The 25,342-nt window shown below is 39.9% G+C and overlaps 2 protein-coding genes across 3 annotated transcripts; one reads left to right on the forward strand and one right to left on the reverse strand.

The window, feature by feature from the left end:
* Nucleotides 1-667: 667 nt before the first annotated feature.
* On the reverse strand, nucleotides 668-15,058 carry LOC133017685 (CTD small phosphatase-like protein). 2 transcript variants are annotated; one of them, XM_061083834.1, is made up of 8 exons: nucleotides 14,385-15,058; nucleotides 8,232-8,389; nucleotides 7,962-7,994; nucleotides 6,952-7,053; nucleotides 6,144-6,200; nucleotides 4,933-5,025; nucleotides 4,239-4,424; nucleotides 668-3,650 (listed from the first exon to the last, which is right to left on the reverse strand). In XM_061083834.1, exons 1-8 carry the CDS (start codon nucleotides 14,458-14,460, stop codon nucleotides 3,525-3,527), a joined length of 831 nt encoding a protein of 276 aa, XP_060939817.1. In that variant the 5' UTR covers nucleotides 14,461-15,058; the 3' UTR covers nucleotides 668-3,524. The 2 variants fall into 2 exon arrangements, with proteins under 2 accessions (XP_060939817.1, XP_060939818.1); XM_061083835.1 differs by lacking the exon at nucleotides 7,962-7,994.
* A 1,763-nt stretch (nucleotides 15,059-16,821) lies between these two features.
* Nucleotides 16,822-24,656, forward strand: hhatla (hedgehog acyltransferase like, a). The gene is made up of 12 exons (XM_061084982.1): nucleotides 16,822-16,973; nucleotides 18,124-18,251; nucleotides 20,245-20,312; nucleotides 20,405-20,518; nucleotides 21,255-21,449; nucleotides 22,363-22,572; nucleotides 22,909-23,080; nucleotides 23,343-23,487; nucleotides 23,592-23,627; nucleotides 23,718-23,919; nucleotides 24,030-24,171; nucleotides 24,514-24,656. The coding sequence occupies exons 2-12, from the start codon at nucleotides 18,146-18,148 to the stop codon at nucleotides 24,654-24,656; spliced, it is 1,533 nt and encodes a 510-aa protein (XP_060940965.1). The 5' UTR covers nucleotides 16,822-16,973; nucleotides 18,124-18,145.
* The last annotated feature ends 686 nt before the right edge of the window (nucleotides 24,657-25,342 follow it).

Raw genomic sequence — 25,342 nt, forward strand, 5'->3', positions numbered from 1 at the left:
GTTTAAGGGAACCAGCTTGAGTCATTACCAGTTGAACCTTGAATGGACACACCCTTGGTACACACAGTGTCAGGACATTGGTAGATAAATATAGAGCTTGTGGATTCATATAATAGTGAATGGCATGAAAGCCCTTGACAAAGCTATAGTTCTTTAATTCCTTAAGCCTTCAGTTAAATATTCAATGCAATATTTTATTAAAACAATGGATCACTTGACTGTTGTATGTTCTGACTATCCCACATAATGATCACACACACTTTGTAGGAGCTTATCTGCACATTCAGCTTATTGCTTTGACTTTACAACCCACAATGTTCTGTCTGATTCGGGGTTATGTTTGAGGACAGGAACACGACTTAGCAAAGGTTTACCATATCTTCATGAAGGTTTGTTTTGTGTTTAGTTTGTTCCCACAGCACGAATATGGCCCAAAAAGTAATTTGTCGTACGATCTGCATTTGCCAGTCTGCTGACAGAAGACAAGCAACATTTCTCCATAAACATGTGCTTTATTTTAAAATAACTTGGCAAAATAAGGTTTATAGAAAGAGAACACAATAACGTTCCCTCTCATGGCTTAGTTTCCTGCGAGTGGATATTTAAATCATACCAGCCTTAATTCATGTATCCAAAAAGAAATTAAAAACAAATAGACCTGACGAAATATTTTCAATGAAGCCTTTTATTATGGAAGGAAAACAAAAAAAATATGCTCAGGATGATGACACATTGCAAACACTCAACATAAACAAGAACAAAAAGTGTAACACCGGCGGTGACTTGAACTCAAGTGTTGTAGAACTTTGGTGTTAAATCAATACAAAATGATGAATATGTAAATTAGAGTGAGGTGACAAAGAAAAACTGTAAGGACGCGAACACACACATACGCACACACGTGTCCCCTGATAGGAAAGATGAGACCTGACTGAGAATTCTTACCAAAGGCAAGAAAGAGGAACAGAAAACCGGTGACGGTGGGTAATACGTGATTTTTTTAAACCAAATACTGATAAAAAGGTAGGTAGAAAAATATCACAATGATACAAACAACATCTTCAGAGAAAGGTAATCATCGAGAGGTTGAGAAGAGTGGACCGAACACTTCTTAGAAAAGGACATTGCACTGAAACCCTCATCACCAACACAGATGCTTGATGCAAAAGAATGCTTTAATACACCCGACAGAGCAGCAGCCTTTCAACTGGACCAACAAAAAGAAAAAAAATTGGTGGAACTTATGAAGGAGTGTCGTTTTACTGTAACATCATGACCCATAAACCAAGCAATGAAGCAAATGAGGTTTGTTGGGGCGTACGATCCCTGGATGGCACAACAGAGCTTTTTCACGCTTCATTGCTTCATTTTATTGTATCACAATGTTAATTCACTTGACCATATATGGTCCACATACATGGCCAAGCCGTTTGCACGCTCCATGAGAAACTACTAATGAGGCGATGGTAAAACGATGAGTAGATGTAATCTCGGAATTAATGAAACATTGCTTTGTGCCTCCACAGGCAGTAAGGCATCAATGCCGTAATGAGGTTCTTTACAGTCCTTTTTGCAGTGGCCCAGTAGTTTCATGTAGAGCTGCCCCTTATGAGTGAGGGTCTATTTGGAGAGGCCAGGACTGAGCACCCAACTGTAGGTTTGGAAGGCATCCTTTCTCGTTGTTTTTTTATACTTTCTTCCACAACAAAAGAGGACGACTATGGCAACGAACTCGACTACACAAGGTTATTTGGCGGCTGTTGCTGAAACAAGCAAAATTTAAGTTGATTCAGTTTTTGGGTCGAATAATGTGAAAAAATGTATGTCTGAGGGTTCATTGACGAACACTGAAAGCTTAACTGTAAACAAACCAATCCTGGGGTTAGTTTTGTCAAGTGCTCTCGACACCAAAACCAAAAACTTGGTATGGAAACTCTCCTAAAAAAAAAGAAGGTATATTGCCATGATAGCTAATGTTGCAGCATTCGGTTTGTGTGGCTCCTCTCTAAGATAGGCACTGAGGTGAAAGAGCAGTTCAAAAAAATAATAAAGTCATGAGGGTAAACCTCACACATCGTTACTGCTGATTTTACACCAGGGCTGGACGAGGCCACGTATTCACTGTATGTAAATCAGGAGAGCATGGTGTGATTTCAACACTGCCCAGACTCTTATCAGACACTAACCCATATTCCTCAAAGAAAATAACCATGAAAAAATTTAAACATGGCACTCAACCCATTTAACGAGAGATCCCAGACCACTGAAAAAAAGAGACAAATGAACAAAAGGGATGCCTTTGCAACCGTGTACAATTTAGGAGAAAGATAACTCCCTAAGAGTGGAGTTTCACCACTTTATAGTGTGCCCAAACAAATTGTAAAATAAATTAAAACAAAATTAATGTGCTAAGAGCTAGCCGTCTGATAAGCATGACGTGACGAAACAAGGACCTCATAACATTAGAAAACATACAAATGAATTTGACATATACCTGTCAAAAATAATAAAACCTATAATGCTATACTTAGTACTAATGGTTTCACAGATACAACTGAACCCCTGTTTAAAGATATGAAGCCTGTTAAAAAATAATGTCCTTATTTGGCAAATAATACAATGAGATAAGTGGGAGTAATGAGAGACACAGAAAAAACAAACGGCACAATATTATCTGAGCTTACAGATCAAAACTATCAAACGCAAATAGCAAACATACTTTGTTGCCTAAAACAAAAGAACTATTTCTATGCATAATGAAAGCAGAAAGAAACAAAATCACATCTATATAATGGCACAAGCAGACCAGGGAAAAAAGATAATAATATTGAGACGTTTACCAAGCGATGATCAAAAAAAAAAGCAAAACTTTAGTATAAAGATACTTCTGTGTCCACTTTAAAGCATATTGTGTGTGTGTGTGAAAAGACTTAAGTACTCAGGAAATATGCCATGTACAAAATATCTTCCCATATAAACAACATTCACACAAGGCACTTCATTCAGTAAGAAAAGAGAATCACAGTCCTTTCTACTACCAGAAACTGCCTGCATAGCAACAATACGAGGACAAAATCTTTTCAGACTCTTGTGGTACCACAAAAGAAGGTTCAGACAAAAAGATGGGGTTTTTGGTTTTAAAATAAGCACTTCACCGAATAGTAAAAGTTGGTTGGTTTGAAAATAAAGACCAGAGTTCATTCCTCTTAGCATTTTGTCCCCGATATTACCAACTTAGGTCGCTCTGTACACTTTCAGGTGTGTGTGTGTGATTCTTGTCAGTCACAGTGCTCCTGGGATAGTAAGTGTTTGTTTTCGTATGATGGCACACAGAAGTCAGCCAGTCACCAGGAGATGAGAGCAGAGACAGGATTAAGGTTTCCACAGTGAGACTCCAAGGCGTCCCCTTGGGGCAGAGACAAGAGGGCCGCGTGTGGGAGGATCTGCCTGAGTCTTGGCTGTAGAAAGAGATCGCAGAGATCGATAGAGTATGGAGAGCACAGGCTGCGCTGTCATGTGTCCTGCTACCTGCTCCTCAGATTCTGCAGGACTCCGTAAACCTCCTCTTCTTTGCTGAGTCCCTCAAAGAAAGGCAGCAGGTCCAGGAGCTCTGTGTCATTCAGGTCGTCAAACCAGGACAGGACTGGGACCTGGGGAGATGTGGAAAACATTTCGAAATAAGCGTTTGCTGACAAAATTATCCACATAATCAACAAAATGTAATCATTTTCAAAAAGTGGCGTGAAGTTACTTGATATAATTAAGTATTAAATGTTTATTTTTGCCACAGCTATTTTGAATACATTGTAATCTAGAATTATGAGACAATGTTAGAAAAAGTACAATATGAACTCGGCAATGGTCCGTCAGTCACTAAATTGGCATTTTTTCTTACGTTCTCTCTAACTGTTTTTTTTTTCATAAGCTTCATAGCTCTAAACTGAGTGAAATGTAATAACGTCATCGCGAGGGTACATGATGAGGTAGAAGACAGATTCCTTGACTTTCTACCGCAAGAGGAATTTATGTTTTAACCATTATGATTTATATTTTAGGTCAAACAAACAAGAATCTCCCCTGGCCAGTTCATCGCCTCCAAAGTTTCACATGGTTAATATAAATTGTTATATCAAAGGTGGGAAACAATGGGAGCCAGGGACTCCTTGTTGACATGTCAAAATTACAGAATAACACAATAACCTTTAAGTTGCATTTAGTAAACTCCTTTTGGAACTCACAGCATTTTCAGGGTGGAAAATGTAAGAGGCGGGTGAATTGTCAACAATGATGACATTGCTGAGCTCTCGTCCAAGCCGGCTGAGGTCTTTGACGTAGTTTCCTCTGTGAAAAACGCAGGATTCTCTAAAGAGTCGTTCTCGGAACACACCCCACTGGTCAAGAAGGTCTGCCACAGGGTCTGCATACTGCCCAGGTCACACAAACAGAGAAAAGTTGAGCACTGCTAGAGATAAACTCAAATTCAAATATAAGAGATTAGCTATTATAACGAAAGTAACTCAACGAGAACAATTCAAAAACTAAAGTCTACACTATTATGTCAAAAGGAAGCAGAACAGGTTGTCCTCCTCAGCTGTGTTTACCTGACAGGGAAGAAGCCTAAGGAAACAATTCTATAACACAACAAGCACCACTGACACCTAGAGCTCTGATTGAGGATTATTTAACACTAAGGGTTTAAAAATATCCTTGAACATGACTGTTTCTACCTCATTACACTTACCCATGCAGATTTGGCTATGAGGTAAAAGACACAGATTGACAGCAAAGCAGAGAGAGTGTGAACATTCAGACAGGAAGAGCAGATGAAAAGTACAGACCAGAACGAGGAACTAGAAGATAGTCTCATGGGTAACACTGGCCTGTTACCAAAACACGTCAGAACAAAAAGCATCTTCTTTTGCTTAAACACACCTTGGCAAGACTGGCTGTAAACAGCACACATTCAAACAGCTCCCCCATCTTCTGAAGAAACTCATCCACGTAGGGTCGTTTCAGCACATACACCTGCAACACACACCACAGATAAACATGTGAGGTGCGAAAAGAGTTAAACATTGAAAGAAAAAACTTGGCACAATTCACTATAATATATGCATTCTGTACTCTGTCGCAGATACACACATACAAACCACCATCTTTAAAATGGAATCAATCAGATGTCATCCAGTCTTTTGTCCCATCACCAGTCCAGCAGCTGCCATCTAGCGCAAGTAATCATGAATAGGCCAACCAGGATACACACAGCCTATCCTGGATTACTTGAACTGGATCACAGCCATTCTCTTCTGGGTCTTCACATGAACAAAATTTTTAATTTCTCCCCTTATACAGGGCTACAGACCTTATTTTACTGAGAGCACTGTAGCCCTTAGGGGCACACCTTATTTCATTTTATAACATAGACAACTTACAGAAATGGCAATGTCAGGGCTCCAGACTAGAGGTGTGCATCTTCACTAGCCTCACAATTCGATTTGATTACGATTCAGCAGTCAACGATTCACAACGATGCATTTCATTGTATCACATCCACAATTTTCTATAGTACGGCACATATCTGCTTTTGCATCCGTAAATACAATCAGACAAACATGAACTCTGTTTTTATTAAAAACGAGCTTCAAAAATACTATCGATATTAGTATCAAAATATGATTATATGCCTTTTATTACAATTGTGCTGTAATTTACAAAATCTTTTTTTCAATTCAAAAATCAGACTACAACAGTGAGTCTATGTCAGTGGACAATGCTCCGCGCACTGATTTGAGATTCATTTTAGACTTGTGTGCTGCACCTAAGGCTTAAAAGGACAAACCCCGATAATAGCCTTTACTGCATAAAGGTGGCCCCGCCTGGCCACACCTTAGCAGCACCACTGCACTGAGGCACATTACTAAGCTGGACAACAAGTGACTCTGCTCCTCTGATGTTTTCTAATCATCAAACTTAGAACTGATCTTTTTAAAAACCTGCTGAATTCATATTTATGTTCCTGGGTAAACGGGGCGTTGTTTTTTCTGGGACAATGAAGTTAAAACACTGCGTTACATCATAATCTGCAGGAGGAAACGCAGGAGTGGTAATAAAAAAGTGTATTTCTGTTTCTGTGTTAACAATACCTGATGAACGGTGCCATCGATCTCCACTGGAACAATAAAATCAGCATTGCTGATGGGCTGTGAGGAGAAACAAGATAATTGCAAATTATAATTTAACAAACTGTTGGTGTAGTACCACATCTAACCAACAGAGGCCCCACCAGTAACACTGAATATACAATTTTAAGCTCTATGGAAGGAAGATTATCTCTGTTTTTGTCAACAAATATCCCTCAAAGTTGCTCTGGTACTAGAGATATAGTTAGATGTGGTCCTCATCAGAAAAGAACTGGATAAAGGGAGGAGGGGTTGAGTCGAAAGATAACTGTGACACAGTCAATAACTATTGCTTCACTTCTGGCAACTTCTGTAGTGAATGCTGCTAAGGCGAAAAAAGAAATGACATGAACAGTGACAGTCTTTTATTTAATCATGCTGTATTTATTCTTATAGGCACAATCAGGACTGTAATATTGCTCTTGTTCTTAATGCAGCACGCGCTCCACCACCTGCTCCTCTCCTGACTTTGCTTACATAGTAACCGGATGGATTTAGCACGTCGTAAACTTAGTGCATGTTACTGGCTGAGCTCTGGCAAGCATACTGTCAACAATGAAGGCAAATCTGCTTGTGTTGTAAGGGCAGTGAAACTTTTTCTTCCATTTATGAATTTAGAAAACCTGATGTGACAATTTAGATGTTCAAGCCGAATGGTGATAGTATTTTTCTAACATAAGAGAAGAGAGCTCACACTAATATACAGGTGCTAATGTACAACTGTAAAAAACGTTCAAAGTGCACATCAAACAGAGCTTTGTCCTCATCTTACCTTGAATGAGCTGTGGACAAGTGTTTCATCTAGGTCAATCACCACACACTTTTTGCCATAGTCAGATATTGTCATCTCTGGCAGGAGGTATTTTGCTGGTGGCTGAGGGGAAGAAAATACAAGCAATCAAACATTGGGGCAGAAAGGAATTATGTTAAAGAGTGAGACAGAGATTAAGAGTTTAATAAAGACCGAACTTGACAAATTAATGTGTAAGGCTGAGCAGACAAGCCACTGTTACATTAGAAAGAGCATTTCCATTGGCAACGATGCAGCTGAGATAAAGCAGTGTCTGATATGATGCATTCAACGGACCCATAGCTTGAAAATGACTCTTCACCCAACATTCTCCTGCTACAGCCACACAAAGCAATCTTAAAATCCCCACAGATTATTGTCAAATCTTTGGATGTTAAATAGAATTTCCACATTCTCACAAAGGCCAGGAAATGTTAGCAGCGGATGCAGTCCAGCAGTCATTTTACTCCCTAATATGAGTATTTGCCGGCCCAGTCTCTAGCAGGAACAGTTCTGTATTAAATATCCATTTAGATGAGCTTCATAGTCAGTTATGGATTATTTGATCATTAGATAATCAGATCACATCGAATTTTTTCCTTGTGTTACAGGATCAATTTGTTTTACCTCCCAGCTTTAGTTACTTTGGAGCTTATTAATTGATTCACTTCTTTCATGGAATCTCCTGAGACATCAATTTATTGAGACAGTTTTAGACTTAAATTGTTAGACAGTTAGTGTCACAGTACTTCTGAAAGCATACAAACCACAACGAGTCACTCATGCAGGCCAGGCACTGAGGTACCAGATAAACCCACAGGTGATAATAAACCTTCCACACAGCCAGTGCTACGACGGGCCGAGCATGAGCTGCAGTACGGAGGCAGAGCTAAAGCCCAAGTGAGGAGCACTGAGGCCCACACAGACAGGATGAACCAGCACCAGCCCACTCAGCCTGCATGCAAAGGAAAAGAAAAAAAGGCAATACATACACTAGGGACAGGGATGACCTCGACCTGGTCACACTACAACACAAGAGAGATAGACAGGTGCATACAAAACAAGGTGAGGGGTAGGAGGGAGAACCAAAAAAGAGACAAAACACAGAGGGTCCATGGATGTAAAGAAAAAGAGAGAAACCTCTACTCACAAAAACAGACACATTTACAACAGATAAAAAAAACTTCACGTGTGGACTCAGGAATATTCCTGTTACAGTTTATAAAATGGAAAGTGTAGCATGTAGTGGTGCAGCAGCTTACTTTAGGAGGCGATCCGTTCTCCTCAACAGGTGGAGGCAGGGAGCTGGTGTTTGTGTTGGTGGCGGGTGGTTCCACATTGTAGTTTCGGAAGCAGCAGAAGAATGTGCTGAAGATGCTCCGGCTCCTCTGCTTCTTTAGGCTGCTTTTCGACTGGGACGCTGTTGAGACAACAGGAGAGGGTGGGGGTGACCGGTGAACACGTGGATATGCAAATCAGTGTTGTGTTGTAAAAATGGAGCAGGCTGAAGGTGGGAGGCATCTACGTTTGGTTTATTTGTCTGCCAAGCTGCGGAAGCTGCTCGAATAAGTGGGAACAAACTGTTATGTGTTCATTACAATTCTCCCAGTCACCACGTGTGAGTGATTCTGAAACACAACAAATGGTGAGACCGTGACAGTGTGATTAAATGCTTTAGAGTAGGTATTGTTGATCAGGCCTGGCGGTGGCACCCATCAGAAAATAACGTAGCTGGCCGGGTCACTTCATCGGTCACACAAAACGCCAGTAAAGAGAGCGCTATGCACTGATTGCAAATCGTGGACTACTGAGCAGGGCCTAAATCAGACGCTGAGATTTTATTAATAGTGACCAGTTGGAAGCCCCTCCCTTCTCTTTTTTGCCATGTCGTGGCTACTGGCACCGGATTGGCCCGGGGTCTCCATTTTGAAACACTTCTGCTTCCCCCCCATGTTTCGGCTGGCAGGTGAGTGACTGAAGCAGCCTGGACATGCACACGAGGCGAGGGAAGGGAGGGAGGTGGGAGGCCCTCGGACCCTGCAGAGCCTATACAAGGCTGCATTCCTCTCCAGCCATTAGTCCCCCCCCTGCTCGCCTCCTCAGCTCACACCAGCAGAAAGCTTCTGTGACTCAAGACCAGTGAAGAGCAAACAGCATTATGTCATGTCTTTTGGCATCTTGATATAGTGGCACTTTGTTCTTCTAGACTCAAGAAACATCGACCAAATATTTGTGTGAGGAAACACTGTGTCTGAAGAAAATAAATAAAATAACAAGATATTTCCCCGACAGAATTATTTTTCACAAGACTTTGAGTTTAAACACGACATACCTGTGTATCTTGAGGCCATATAAGCAGCAGCAGTCTAATGGCATGTCCAGCAAGAGCATAATGTTGAGTTGCCAAACTATTTGCTTTAAGAAGATTACTTAAATTCCATATTCTACAGCTATAAATACTCATACGTGTCTGGTATCAGATACTGACGGACTCACGGCATGTAACAGCATGAAACACTTCATGCACTCCCTGATCGCTGTTGACTTCCTGTCATTAATTACTGCCTCTTTAATAAGAGCATGCAACACTGGAAATATTTTTACAACTATTCAGTGACACAGGCTCCTTAAATATATTACTGCTTCAAATTCATAATTTTTACACAGCAGCACCATCCTCATATCTGCCACAATATGCTTTGTTTTTATTCTAAAAATAACATTATAAGCACCACCAGACTCCTGCTCATTAATTTGGACTGGGTTTCTTCGTCACAGCTCTGTGTTACTGTAAAAGTGAGACAGTTTTCAACTTCCTGTGACTCATCACTACAAACTGGCTGCTGTATTTATTTCCTGAACAAAGACCCTCAGAAAAACTCCCAGGATGACTGAGTCATGAACAGAGCGGAACTGGGCCTCAAACACATCACTCAACTGGATGGTGGATAGTAATTCACTAATGAGAGGGTAAACTCACTTAAATGAACCAAGTTCAGTGACTTTATTAACCTATCCACAAGAAGTAACTATTTACTGGACAGAATAAAGTACTCCCTGTGCTGTCCCTCTTTGCAAGTATATCCAGGACAAAACGTGTCCTGGGGATCAGTCATCTCTCCCTCTCACTAAGGAGTGCATGTTGTGTCCTTCATTGCCACTTCATATAGGTCTGACTCAGGGTTAGTCCAGTACAGTCAGAAGAAGTGCAGTTGTCACAGCAACAAGCCCAACATCATTTCTGTCTATTGTCAAGGCATTGCAAGTTCTCCTTGGGTTTTTCTCAGTAAAATGCCAAACGCCCCTGATGATCTTGAACACCACACCATAGATTTCCTTAGTGAATCAGTTCACATTATTAAAGCCTACTGCGCTACATAAAGAAAAACAGGATAACACTCCTTTCAATAAATAATTCTGTCAACAAGTTTAGGAAATGTGGGCTCTACCTTTACAGTTTCTGGGTTAACAGTAGCCGATTTCCCAACTAAGCGTATTTCTCCACGCAAAAGTTTGTCTTCCAAATATATAAGGAAACATGATGAGCTTTGTCCAAGATAAATTATATGAAGACAGAAGGACAACAAACAAATCAACTGTTTCTTTAGGTAAGAGATTGAAGTTCTACCTTCCCAAGAATCAAGCCACCCAACTATTTATTCATCAAATGAATCACACAATTCAACATCCTCCATTCCTTAAACAGAGAAATATACACATTTAAAAAGTAAGCATAGCATCCTTTTGCAAGGATATTTTCTATGAAGTAAAATAATTAAATTATCAATACATCAGCTGACATTCTTAAATTTATATATACTGTACATGGTAAGTTGTTGGCCCAGAAAAAAATCGACATATCATCATATACAAACATATCTGTGATATGTGAATATATCACTCTAGTCTTTATATATTTTATGAATCAAAGCTGTAAGTCTACACAGCTTTATGGATGTCCAAATCCGATGGACCCTTATGCATACTAACAAATGGTGCATGAAAAATGGAGACAATGACAATGTGGAGTTTGATTTTTATCTACAGTTAAGAAATAGGTTGGCTGTAAAATACTTAAACGTCAAGAGAGACAGAATAATCTACAAGGTGCAGACTAAGCTTTTATTACCTGAAAACGACACATTCACAAGTTTCAGGACTGTTTGACAACACAAGCATTTATCTAAGCAGGCCTTAGTTCTGCAATATGAGAAACTCTTTAACTTCCACCGTTAATTGATCCGATGTTAAATTAAAACAACTACTTCTTGCAACAGCCTTATTAAAAAGGATTATTCTATCCAAATTTGGGGATGAATGGAAAACATTGAGCAATTTATTTTAATCCGGTACAGACTGATCAACTGATCTATGCCGCTGTTCATTTTGTTATTATCCTATGCAGGTGCCAAAAAACTATCCAAGCACACACACCGACGGGAGAAAAGTATACACAAGTAAGCCATGTCACTCTTGTTCATATGGGGACTTTTAAGCATCCAATTGATTTAACCTGCATCAGTCACAGGGTGAAGATGCAAACTCCACATAGAAAGGCTAGCCCATGGATACAACTAACCACTGAACAGCTGCGCCACCTGGACAAATATAATTTTTAATAATAACAAATGTAATAAATGTTGTTTCACTATAATTTAAAATCTAATTTCCTTGGGGATTTGCGAAACAGTAGGCTACAGTGACAAATCAGATATTTAAAAACCTGAATATAATGCTAAATAATACTTTATATAAAAAGCAGAAAAACAAAATACTGAAATCTGGCTGAAATTATGGTGACCATCATTGAACTGCAAAGCTAACCTTACACTTAATCAATCTTCAGAAATATGTTCGATTCCATGACTGCCTTAGAGTCTTGATCCAAAGAGTAAATGAATTGTATAAGAGGCAACTATTCATCTCACAGACTCATCAGACAACTTTGTGTATTTGTTTTCCAAATTAAGGCATTGCATGAGTTAAATGAAGAAATGGTCATTGTCATCTTTGCTAGTAGTTATACTTGGCTTCGAGGTCAGCAGTGCCCTGGCCAACAGGGCAGTGAGTCTATATTTAGGCTGCTGCTTGGCAGCCAAACCTGTGTGAACAGCAGGCACATGTTGCAAGACAGCTAGTAAAGGCACACTGAGAGCAAGGTGGTCAATTTTTTTCCAGACAGTTTGGAGCCTGTTCAAGCTATAGAAGACTACCTGTTAAATTCCTCGAGGTCATCTGCTGGGATGGGCTGCGTGCTATGTGATTTGCAATAGATAAGGGGCAATCAAATCATAGGCTATTGAACTCCGGAAATACAGTTAAGAAACCTTCTACACACCCTGAGATACAGTGGATTAAATTATACCTGCTTAACTGTTAAATACCAAATAAATATTGGGTCTTCCTTCCATAATTACACAACATGATGATGGTTATCACCCTCAAATGTTGTTAAAAACAAATGGAAGACAGCACATGGTCATGCACATCTTAGGATGATTGTAATATTTGACTTAGCCCCAGTGGAAGAATTCAGTAACAACGCATTCTCAAGACAAAATAAAAGAGGTAGAAAACAAACAGCAACAACGCGGCTCTAATTTGTCCACTCAACTGTGTCCTGTGCAACAGACAACTCTTACTTAGGCCAACATTAGGTGTGGTTTTAATGCAACAGTGGGAACCTACACAAAAAAGTAGGTTCCCACTGTGTGACTTTGTGCGTGGTGACACTCAAACTTTTCTGTTCTGAACATTCATATTATTTTCTATATTATCTCAAAAGTATGGAATAAAGAAATAAAATTAATTTACGGATTTGTGGACTAAATTCAAATCATAAGACCGCAACATATCCTTGACTATCATTGCATAACATGAGCTCAATTAAACAACAAACATTTCAATACATGTGGGCTTGCTTACTAAATAAAACTATCAGTCTATCTGCCAATTTTCCAATTGACAAATTAATTGCAAATGCACATCACAAGCCTAACATGATGCCTCATATTTGCTGAATTTCTCTAACCGACAGCCAAAAGACCAAAGGAACAAATTCCATATAAAGTGAGGGAAATAAAGGAATGCAAAAACAGTTCTGCCATAACAAAGCCTACAAAATGTAGAAAAATTATGCCAACCATTAGTAGATGAGTTTACCTATCAAATCACTATATAATCAACGCCTCACTTCAAAATTAATTATATCAAGTGATCACAAATTATTTCATCACTGTTTCCTAGCACAAGGACCTAAACTCCAAGTAAAATTATTTTTATGATTTATAAAATGCAAACAAGCCACTGAAAAACATCATGTGACACCTTTGATTCAAATACCGGTATCTTCTAGTGTCTTTGCTGAGACATAATATGAAGCTGCTTATAAAGTGTGTATGACTGAAGTGGAACTGCATAATTCTCCCTTGACACTCACATATGTACATGTCACTCAGAAACCACAGTGCTTGCTGGGGATTACTTTTGAACCCTCGGAGGAGAATGCATTGTTATGCTTGAAAGACTTAAGTTCTCACATTACTAATGGACTGACAACTGAGGTTTGAGATGTGATACTGATACAAATCCCATGGGCCCGAGTGACCCGGAAAGCGTCAGTGCAGCCAGAGGAATGGGAATGAATGAACAGCGACTGCTATGGTCTTGAAGGAGGGATTTGACCTCCAGTATAGATTATACTTAATTATGAGTGGAGAGATCAATAGAGAGTAATGGATGATGGAGTGGAAGTGAAATAAAGACATTGATCCTGAGTTTCCCAAATATGTGGACGATTATGAACAAAAAATCAAAATAATCATTGTAGCAGAGATAGGAATTAATGTAAAAAGGGATAAAATCATGATACAAACAGTCTTCATGACACTGCAAATGACAGTTTCATCTCTGATCAATACGGGTTTGTCTCATGCAACACTTTGCTCCCCCTCAGACCAAACCATGGTCTGAACTCTGTCATGGTCGTGATTCATAAAGGGAATCACCTGTCAAAACATTAAGCCCAGTTATTAAGCCAAACCACACAAAAGGAAAGTGTTGCATACACCCAGGCGAACACCTGGAATTACATGGCTTAGCGTGGACAACAACAGTTTGACAACAACGTTATTTTTACCTCGGACAGTAATGGGATTAAACCACACGACTCGACACTGGAGAGCTCTTCGTGTTGTAGGCACGGGAAACATTTAGCTAGCTCCATAACGTTTCTGTGTCCTCGGATAAACGTGTTGCTTGTTAAGTTTGTTGACTAATCGTGCTTGTGATCCCGGGGTTTTAAACGAAGACCACCACAGACCACCGGCGCCAGCTAGGCGCTAATGTCAGTACAGAAGTAGTAAGTAGTTAGCCTGCTAGCCTTAGTTACCTCCCGTTTACTGACTTCTTCTTACCTTTTTCTTGGTTGAACGATATGATTTCCTCCTCCTTCGGGTTGGAGACCTGGGTTATAATGGACATGTGGTCCATTTAGGCGGGTGGTTGCTCCGGTTTCGTTTCCCACAATGTTATTCGTACTAGCGCGCTGGCTGGGTTCGCAAGCTACTGCTAGCTAGCTGTTCAAAATGGGGATGACCAGCTAGCCCACAAAGCCCAGGCAACCGTCCGTGGCAAAGCGTTGGGGCAGCGGGGGTAGCCAGTCAGCTAGCACGGTGGTGAATGGAGGCCGGCGAGTGGCTGTCATTTACGGCTCTCCGCAAAATACCATCGCTGCAGACGAAGTATTTGGTGGGCGACGCGGACACACACGTGCGGCTAAAAATACAAAACAAAAACAAACGACTCTGAATTGCTAACTAGCTCAAGTTAGCACCTAGCTCGGGTTAGCAGGTTAGCCGCGAATGCTGCGGGTCATCCAAAAATGCGAGGCCGTGACTGGAGCGACGCTGAGAGCCCTGCGGGGAATTCGGTTCTGGTCCCAAAACAAACATGTGTCAACCGCGAAGTTGTTGAACGCTGAAGTTCGCTAACTCCTCCACGCAAACAGCAGCGGTGTGTTGGTCCTACGTCCCCTGTGCAACATGGAGGCTTTATGCATTTGAGTTGCAGATCTGAAGCGGGGGCACTCGCAGTGGGAGGGGGCGGTTTGTTTCTGTGACGGATCCTCTCAGGCAGGCGGCTCCAACCCGCCGCACATTGCTCAACCCCTGTAGCTGGACGCGGTTTAGGGTTTACTCCAGCTTCTGGTGCTCTGCTATTACTGCTGGTCACATTTAGATCTTTACTTTAAAAACACGTGTATATTTGAACATAACACGCGGTATGTTATTGTATGCGGCGGATACATAGCTGCAGCCTGAATATCCACAGGGAAAACAACACCTTGTGTAAGAGTCAAAGCAAATATTCCACATTGATCCTTAAACCATTGGTGCACATTCTTTCGCAAATAGTTCCAGTGGACACAATTTTTAAGAATCGAGAGCGCCACCTAGTGTCTGAATTGTCAAACTTCCTCAAGAGTACTCGGTATTCATATCCCGCCTACGTTTGGATTCAGTCCCATTGGAGTTGGGAGGATGTTCTCCATCAGGTGACTTTATTTATTGTTTCATGTTGATAGAAACAAATCCATTTGTTGTTGTTGACACCGTCTGATACTATATAATTGTTGAATGCCCTATCTTCAAGGTTTGGAATAAAAAACAACTGTTAAAATATATCTGTTTATGCAGGCTTTCAGGTGATTCTAGTTTTTATTGTGTATGTTTTTATATTTGTGTGGTATGACTCTGTTTTTATCTTATTTGGCCTTGTAAATCACATTGTGACTTTTTTCTGTAAAAAACACATTTTACTTAATTACTTGCACATGTTATATTTTAGTGACAGAGCCGCTTTCAGTGAACTAACATTATTTTAAAACTGGTTCTATGAGATGGAAACAAATTATCATACCACAGAGAACATATATTTACCACATCAAAGGTGTGTGCCTGTGTGTCACTAAGACAGTATAACTGCATGTCTCTTGTAAATTATTTCACATATGAATGCATTATAAACTTGTGTGTGTTTGTGGCTCTACTCGTTTTATATATGCTAGATTAATTGTCTATATGCAAAGCTCCCTTGTACTTCTGTGATGTGTATAATTAATTCAGGTCAAATAAGTTTCATTCTAATTTTATGTGATTCCACCTCAACCTTTCCGTCTTGCAACTTACTGACTTAATACAGGAGCACGAGTAGCATTCAATGATACTGAAACTGTCTCTATTGTGTATACTTGTGATTAATTCCTGTCAATATTTGTGACATTAAAATCCGTTTATTATGTTGTATGTCTTGTTTCATGCTTACATGAAGACTGGTATTGAGGAAGGTAAGGTAACAATAATAAACTTGTGAATCTTATAACATTTGTGTATATGTGGACATTGTATAAACCATCACTATATTCCTTAGTATATGACTGGTTACATAATCTCACAGAGTAAATATATTTTAATACAATATCAAAAGAAAACGTAAAAGCACTTGCTATGACTGATATCACTTGTTATGAAATCTAAAGCACTTTGATATCATAACTTGAAGTCATGCTTCATTTAGTACATTCTGCCATATTTTCATCCATTTTATTCAAATGTCTGATCCATTATAGTTTTGATTGGGGGATTGCCACAGGTATCTCGCTTTGATCTAGTCTTAGATCCACTGGCTCAGCTCCTGTGTGTGTGCTCCTGTAAGGTCTGATGGACTCAGAGTGCACGGACCACCCCTCACTGCGGTACTGTAGTGAGGGATAAATATATCCCCTCCTCCCCCTCCTCCTCCTCCGCCTCCTCCTCCTTTCGTTGAGTCCGCAACATCCTGACTGGCCCGAGGCTGGTGATCGCAGGCAGCAGCAAAGCCCCTACAAGACGGATGATTTAGACCAAAAAAAAAACTGCTGCACCAACCCTGTTTCTTTTATTATACTGAAGAGTCTGGCTGTAAACACTGCCGCCCTCTTTGTGACAGTGTGAAGCGGATACCAGGTTAGTGAAATAAAGTCTTCTATTTGCGCATTGGGGTAAAGTGCAATTGCAGAGTTAAAAGAATAGAAAAAGGTCCGCGCATTGTTTCAGCTCTATGCCAGCAAGGAGCAGCGAGACAGTGAAGCTGGATTTGTATTCAGGACGCTGTGCTCAGCTCCTTCTTGCCCATGGTTACATCTTGGCATTTGAAGAACTTGTTTGTCCAACTCTTTTAACTTTACCACACACGCAGACACATACACACACACACACACACACACACACAAACACACACACACACACACACACACACACACACACACACACACACACACACACAAACACAAACACACACACACACACACACACACACACACACACACACACACACACAGACAAACAAACAATTGTCCAACCCACTGGAACCTGTCTGTCTATTTGTTTTCTCACTGTCATACACCATTCTTGGCCAGTCCCATTCAGTTCTAATTATTCTGAGGAGTGAGTCCCCCTGCGCCTCTCCAGATCACATAGCACTGCAGCTGCCCTGCTCTGTACAGCACACCAAGTGCAAGAGCTATAATAGGAAGGAGAGGTAGGGTTGCGCAGCTGACGGTGCTGAATCCGAAGAGCCAGGGCTCTGCAGTCCTATTTCAGTCACCGACTGCAGGGATCCTAGGCTTAAAAGTAGAATGTCACCTCTTTAAAACACCTTGTTCTGGGTTTGACAAGAAGAACCTGTGCTGATAGGTGCTGGCACAATGAGTGTTAGAGTTATTCACCATGATGATTTTCTTTAGATTGGGCTATCATGTAAATCATATGGTAAAGAGAATCGATATGCTGATGACCTCACACAACAACCTACACAAATAGGGAGGCTATATATATATGAATTCATATAGACCATTTTGTGTTCTGTTCTTTGTGTTAAGCAAACCTTAAATTTGTAAGCATATTAAGACAAGGCTGTCTCAGTATCATATTGAGGTCTCAGGCCTAAAACATAACAAGTGTATTCAGAATAGTCAACAGCCTATGAAAATCTCTGGTTCAATAAACCTCGGTAAACTCCTTTATAAAATGTTCTTAATCTGTCTGTTTTATTCATACTCTAATTGTTTGCCTTCAGTTGGTTCTCATGTTGTGTGATTGCTTTTCAACCCGGCAGGCTACCTGTGTGCGGATTCACCATGGGGCTCAAGGCTGCCCTCCCCAGATATGAGCTGTATCTGTACACAGCTGTACTCGGCGTGGCCTTGATATGGGCAGGCAGTTGGATATTAGAAGCTTCGAGCGGTGAGTGGACAACAACGTGTCAAGAGCTCTAAAAGATTAATAACTGAAATCCTTTCATATTGAACTGGGAGTGAGTGGAGAGTTTTTGAGCATCTGGTCCAAAAACTGTTCCAGCTTTACAAGTTCTTAAAACAACCAAGTTAACGACATCAATTATAATTATTGTTTTTAAGTGAAAACATGAATTTATTCTTAAAATCTTCATTAGAAATAATAGGTCCTCTGCTTAAAAAAAGTTCCATTTTACGCAAATCTCCGAGGAATTCCTGCATGTATGTATTAATATCAAGACAATTTAAATATGTTCCAGTTACTTTCTAATTATTCTCCTGATGGAGATAATTCTGTTTAAGTATCGGTTACACAGAGCCAAACTAATTCCCAAAACCTTTGATCCTGAAATAAAAACGTTTATCAAGTACATTTTTCAGGGACATTGCATATAACTAGCAACACTATGAATATGCCAGAGTTAGTTAAGAAATTAATTTTCATCTGTGGTGTCTGGCCACAGGGATGAAAAGGCGATAGAGTTGGCAGCTTATAATGAAATAACAACAAATAAGTTACATGTTTATAACAGTTGTCATGATGATCGATGAAGTAAAATATAGCAGAAAACAAACATGGGCAGCATTAGAAGCAAAGCAAAAAATAATGAGTCAGTAACAAAAAACAAACACAATAACCAGCGAGGACAGACACAATGTAAATTATAAACCAACTTTGCAAAACAAATATGAATAAAAGCATTTTAATGACTAATTACTTTCTGATTGTCCTCCTGATTGAACTATTTCAGTTTAATAATGATTTAAACAGAGCCAAACAGACCCTGACACACTTCATCCTTAAAAAAAAAAGCCAAATCTTTGCATGTATTAAGACTAAAATACTCAAACTAGCCTCTTCACACTCTGAATGGACTGAGTGTAATCTGGTGAGTGGTACTGTCTGCCACAGCCTGTGCTGTCAGAAGGGCCAGGGCAGAGTCATGTCAGTCCTGATTCTGTTTCCTCTCCATGTCTTGAAATGGTCATTTAAGGCTGTGGGCGTTATTACAGCTCAGGTCTGCACGCTTCAGTAGCACTGTCTACTGGTAATAGAAGTCTGGCCATGTTCCCAGAAGTAAGAGGCTTTCCCTGACCGACCCTCACATTTTGATAACCCTTTTCATGTCCATTAGTGTAATCAGGCAAAGCTGGAGGAGCTGCTGTGAGACCGGATGTCAGTCGCATATGTTGCTGCGCTTTGAATGTCTCAGCAGCATTGTCATGATTGTAATTATTATCATGACCATTTTCGCTTACTATTTTTTATAATTTCTACGTTAGATTTTGGTTCAGGTTTACGCAAGACTTGAACTAATCTCCTACAGGCAGATTATGACTGTGTGAATGAAGAAGTCAGCTTCAAAAATAGAAAGCTCTCCAATAAGTACATTATGTAATATCTGATATCATCAAATGGATGGAATGTGCTCTTACACATTAAATTATAATCCAACAATTACACCGAATATGCTCAAATTCTGAGGACATTTTTCTCAGGAAGATTATTGCTGAGTTATCAGACGGATCAATAGCTTAAAATCTGGATTTATCAGTGGTTCAAACTAAGGGTCGGGACGCCCTGGGATGTCACAAGTCACAGAAAAGATGTTTGCAAGAGGTTTTCCAGGAAGCAAATACAATTTTAAAACAAATGTCAATATCATATTTTACCCATAATTGTTCCAAAAGCTAAAAAGAAACCTGTCTTAAATTCAAAATACAACCATGAAAATAATCATCAGCCTACTGATTTTTTTTGCTCCACATGACAACTGAGTTGATCATGACAGATTGGTTGCAGCATCAGATGCAGCAGGTTGAATTTCAGCAGGAAAACATTGCAACATGTGCACATCTTGTGAAGTATCGATTAAAGTGTTTCCAGCGAACAATTTATTATTTACTGTTTGCTGATTATCCGTTTGTTCTTCTTTCTTCAGAGAATGTAAACAGAACGGCTTTCAAAGAAAGTGTGAAACCAGGATGGCATTACTTTGGCAGGAAAATGGTACATTGGCCATATTTATTTCATGTGTTTTACTGATAAATGTCTAAACAGAGCACCTTTGTGTCTTAATACGGCATCTTCCTTTCCAACAGGATGTGGCGGACTTTGAATGGATGATGTGGTTCTCAACATTCCGCAATCATATCCTTTTCGCTCTCATCGGTCATGTGATCTTTGCCAAGATATTCACCCTGATAGCTCCAAAGGTGCGTGCATGTGTGTGCTGTAGAGGCAGAAAGAGTCTGTGTGAATTTCAGTGAGATATAGAGCATCATTGTGACTACATACAGATATAACTGCATGTATCTTTGGTAAATTCATGTACATAAAATATTTCTTAAATTAATGTGTTTGCACTTGAATGAACTCAGGCTCTACTCATTTTATAAGCGTCAACGCAAAGCTACCTTATACGGATGTGTTCTGTATAATCAATCCAGTTCAATTAAATTAAATGTAATGAAATTTGATTTCCGTCCACTAAACACATATTTTGTAATATGTCTACCTCAACCTCTTTATCTAATAAATTTGATGCATGAGCATGACTTGCATTCAGTTAGATTGTGACTGTGTCTATTGTGTGTACTCGTGATTCTTTTATGTGTTTATTGTGACATATTTAAAACAGTTTATTATGTTTTAAACATGTTTTCTGTCTTTTTTCATGCTTACAATGCAGATTGGTATAGATGGATGTAAGGTAACATTAATAAACTTGTGATTTTATAACATTTGTCACGTGTTTCATTTTAAATAATTTATATGTGGACATTGTATTTGTTGTTTTTCCCATCACAATTTAATCTTTCCATCCTAAAGTGTATCCATTGTTGTTCAACTGTGTTGTTGTACTAACATCATGTGTGTTGCATTAAATAATGAACAGTACAATCATCTTGTCGCTGTGTTACACTGATGCTGGCCCCTCTTTACCCACAGCACAGATCCTTTATATTTGGTGTGTATGGTGGTTTGGCAGTCCTGGTGACGATGGGCTGGACCTTCATGGCTCTGGTTCTGTCTCACTGCATCATCCTCTACAGTGTTGCTCTGGTCAAGAGGAAATGGTTGTGCTTTGGAGCCGGCCTCACCACACTGGCCTCCATCAAGTTGGAGCCTTATAACTCCTGGCAGGTGAGAGCGTGGGTCCTGGTTCAAACCTCAAGTCAGTAGTTAAGTCCTTTTTTTATTATAGGATCCCTATTAGCATCAGCATAAGCATTAGCTATTCTTCCTGTGGTCCACCACACACACAGTCATACACATTACATAAAACAAACAACCACATAAACAAACAAAAAGTTAAGTAATAATTATTAACAAAAATGTTTATCTAAGTTCAAACATTTTACCCATCCTACAAAATGCCCACTTAAAAAAAAATCCTAGAAAACAGGGCTATTATATTTCAAATTTCACCCTAATCCATATATAATACTTTTCCAGTTTACACAAAGACATAAGTCAATTACTGTTCCAGAGTTATTTGGAGATTCTGTTTTAACTAATTTGAACCACTCTTTAATACTCTTTTGAAAAATATGCATTAAATGAATTCACTCTAACCATGGCTCTGAAACCCTAACCCTTTTATATCTGTAGCATATCATGTTTGATAGTTGTGTTGAACAAACTGTGAGAGTAACTTTTTATAAACTTTGTTTGGTGATCATGTCATAAGTACATTTCTAATTAAATTCAACAAGGCATAGGTAAATCTCTCACTAACAGTTAGCGAACTCAAACTCTCATGCATATCCATTACATTGTTATATAAGAGCACTGTAGAGCACATAGTGCAGCTTTATTTTGTGCTACTTGTAATTTCTTTATCTATTTCATTGAGTCACTGGAACAAATCATGGAACAGTTATCAACCTGTGACAGAAATAAAGCATTTAGAAGCCTGTCTATGTTTTGTGCAATAACTTTTGAGACTCTTCTGACACACCTCTCCCCATTTTGCTCACAACTTTATCAATCTGTTTCGGCCATGATCATTTATGTAAAAAGCAGATAATCTGAATAATTCTGACTCCTCCTGTAGGAAACCTTGGTGACTGGTTCCTTTGACCTGCAAGACATCCTGTTCTATGGAGGCTGCGGCTTCACCATCATGCGCTGTATGAGCTTTGCTTTAGAGAACTGCGATAAGAAGGATGGCAGCTTCACATTCTGCGACCTCCTGACATACAACTTCTACCTCCCCTTCTTCTTCTTCGGACCCATCATGACCTTCGACAAGTATCATGCCCAGGTGAGGCTGTGAAGATTCAACTAGATGCGGTGACTGCCAAATTAGTGAAAGTGCAAAGTGAACAGCCTTTCTCAACAGTTATGAGGTTATTACATTGCATGGGACAGCTCAAATTCTGTGTCACTTTTACGGCAATATGCATGTAAGCTGATGTGTTTATACATGTAACTCAATTTGAAAGCCAGAGACAGAAAAGAAAGACAAAGTATTACTACTATTTTTACTGCTGCAGTCCATAACTAAAAAAAAATCGTCAACATACTATAACATACAACACACTGGGACAAACCTATATATCTTAAAAGCAAAGATGGCTAAATGTGTTTCATTCTACAGGCCAACAACACCCAGCTGACCCGCAAAGAGAGGGAGATGTGGAACATCACCATCAAGGCTGTGTTGCACCTGGGAGTTATTTTGGTGGTGGACGTCTTCTTCCACTATCTTTACATCCTGACAATCCCCAACGACATGAAGTTGGCCTCCAGGCTGTCCGACTGGTGTCTGGGTGAGTTCATGGTTGTGGTGTAGCTGCCACTGATGCTTCAATCAGTCTTTTTATAAAATGCTGAGAGTTGACTAATGTCAATTGAATGTTGACCCTTGAATTTATTTAAAATAAAAAGTTTTCATATCAGCAAACATATCACCAATACAAATATGGATGTGAAAGACTCCGATTTTCCAATATATCAGGCTCTCAGTGTAAATTAACTAGCATTAATTTACAGATAGTTAAAATGACCTTGTTTCCATATGTGTTTTTGCAGCTGGCCTGGCTTATTCCAACTTGGTGTATGACTGGGTGAAAGCGGCTGCGATGTTTGGTGTCATCAACACTGTGGCTACATTGGACCATCTGGACCCTCCCCAGCCCCCGAAGTGTCTGACCATGCTCTATGTCTTCTCTGAAACGTACGTGCGACCTCCACACGTTGTGTGCAATCTTTATAAATCACTGTGTAACTTCTCTGATTACGTGCAAAAAGATTTACATGGAAAATCTCTGTCTGTTTCAGGCACTTTGACAGAGGCATCAACGACTGGCTGTGCAAGTGAGTGTTTGGCTCTAAATTCATGGGTTTAAATGACAGATCACGCAGTATGAGAGGATTTGATATTAAACGTGAGCTGAAACATTGCAGGTATGTTTATGACTACATTGGTGGGGATCATGACAAAATCTTCAAAGAACTCATAGCAACCATCTGCACCTTCGCTGTCACCACCTTGTGGCTGGGTCCATGTAAGCTGGTTTACATCTGGTCCTTTTTCAACTGCTTTGGCCTCAACTTTGAGCTGTGGGTCGCCAAGTTCTTCTCCTTTCCACCATTTTCTACCATTGAGGTGAGGAAAATTAAAGATACTAGAGTAGGGATCAAGTAGACACATATTACTTTGTGGCATTTAGTTTTACACAAGATCTCGGCATGTGTTCATGTTTCTTCTGTTTCTAGGGTATTATGGGTGAGGGTATGTCACGCAGGATCCGTGGTGTGTTCAACGCTGCCAACTTCTGGACCATCATCCTCTACAACATTCTTTCCCTCAACAGTTTGGAGTTTGCCAAACTGGTGGGCAGGAGACTGATTTTCAAAGGTAGGGAACAACAAGGGCATATTATATCAAGTAAAACTTAGGCTTCTCTGTTACTTCCAGTAAAAGTGAGGACAACACAGTCTGACAACAAAAGCAACAGTAACTTCAGGGGGGGGCGCCATCCTCCATGGATCATATGACTTGAGCGTCCTCTTTGTTGCTTTCTTTCAAAGAGAATTAAATGCTCCTAACAAGGGAGCACTGAGAAATGGAGAGGTTCACTCACAGGATTATCTGCAGCTGAACATCAACTCATGACACAACACAAAGACAGCTGCATTCCTGTGAAGTCATACCTTCAACCTCTTGTTTTTTCTCATCTCCTACCGCTCTCTTTTCCAGGTTTCCCTCTGTCCACCCTCTCTGTGTTGCTTGTGACCTACTGCGGCGTGCAGCTGGTGAAGGAGAGGGAGCGACAGCAGGCCCTGCAGGACGAAGCTGAGGCGGCAAAGGCAGTCAATGGCGTCAAAGAGAAAGCAGAGTAAACGGACGAGAGAACCCAGAGGTTCACAGACTTGGTCAACAGCCCCCTCACATTCTTCCAGTCTTGGCTTTGTGTACTGTAACTTAAACAGACTGTAACAGCCGGTCAGCACCTACTTTGGTCACAAGCGTGCGTTTTAGTTCATCAGAAGAGAGGCAAAGTGTCTAACTGTGAAATATCTTATAAGTGCACTTGCTGTAGATAGTCGTCACGTCCTCTGGCACAAACCCACCATAGGTGCATTTTGCATTTGTATTTTATCCAAACAAAGGATTGTTGAGCAAATGGTAGGCCTTTTTTCTCAAATTTAGATATCATTCTTTTTTTTAAATCCTCCTCAAAATGATTATTTTTAGTCAGATGGTTTCTCAGTTTTCCATTAGATGCCTTGGATCATAATCCTCATAATATTTATCACACTTAAAGGGTTAGAAACTTGAACAAACTTGACACCCTGGTATCATGAATAAGGGCAATGCAGAAAATAAAAGGGTGCTGTGGAGACCCTCCACGTTGTTTGCAGTTGAATGTAAAGTATATTTGCTCTTCTGTCACTAAAGCAAAAATACAACCACGGTGTGGGATAGTCTGTTTTAACGTTTAGAATGTATCAAAGTTCTCACTGCACTGAAAAAAATAATTTAGTTCAAAGTTATCCAGAGAACAACAGTTTACATATCACCTACA

Source organism: Limanda limanda, chromosome 13 (genome assembly GCF_963576545.1).
Source record: "Limanda limanda chromosome 13, fLimLim1.1, whole genome shotgun sequence".
NCBI lineage: Eukaryota > Metazoa > Chordata > Actinopteri > Pleuronectiformes > Pleuronectidae > Limanda > Limanda limanda.

Coding starts and splice junctions, on each gene's coding strand:
- hhatla (XM_061084982.1), top strand. CDS start 18,146: ATGGGGCTCAAGGCTGCCCTCCCCAGATATGAGCTGTATCTGTACACA. Junction 22,573..22,908: donor TCGACAAGTATCATGCCCAG/GTGAGGCTGTGA, acceptor TTCATTCTACAG/GCCAACAACACCCAGCTGAC. Junction 24,172..24,513: donor CAGGAGACTGATTTTCAAAG/GTAGGGAACAAC, acceptor TCTCTTTTCCAG/GTTTCCCTCTGTCCACCCTC.
- LOC133017685 (XM_061083834.1), bottom strand. CDS start 14,460: ATGGACCACATGTCCATTATAACCCAGGTCTCCAACCCGAAGGAGGAG. Junction 5,026..6,143: donor TCGATGGCACCGTTCATCAG/GTATTGTTAACA, acceptor TGTGTGTTGCAG/GTGTATGTGCTGAAACGACC. Junction 4,425..4,932: donor TTACAGCCAGTCTTGCCAAG/GTGTGTTTAAGC, acceptor TGACCTGGGCAG/TATGCAGACCCTGTGGCAGA.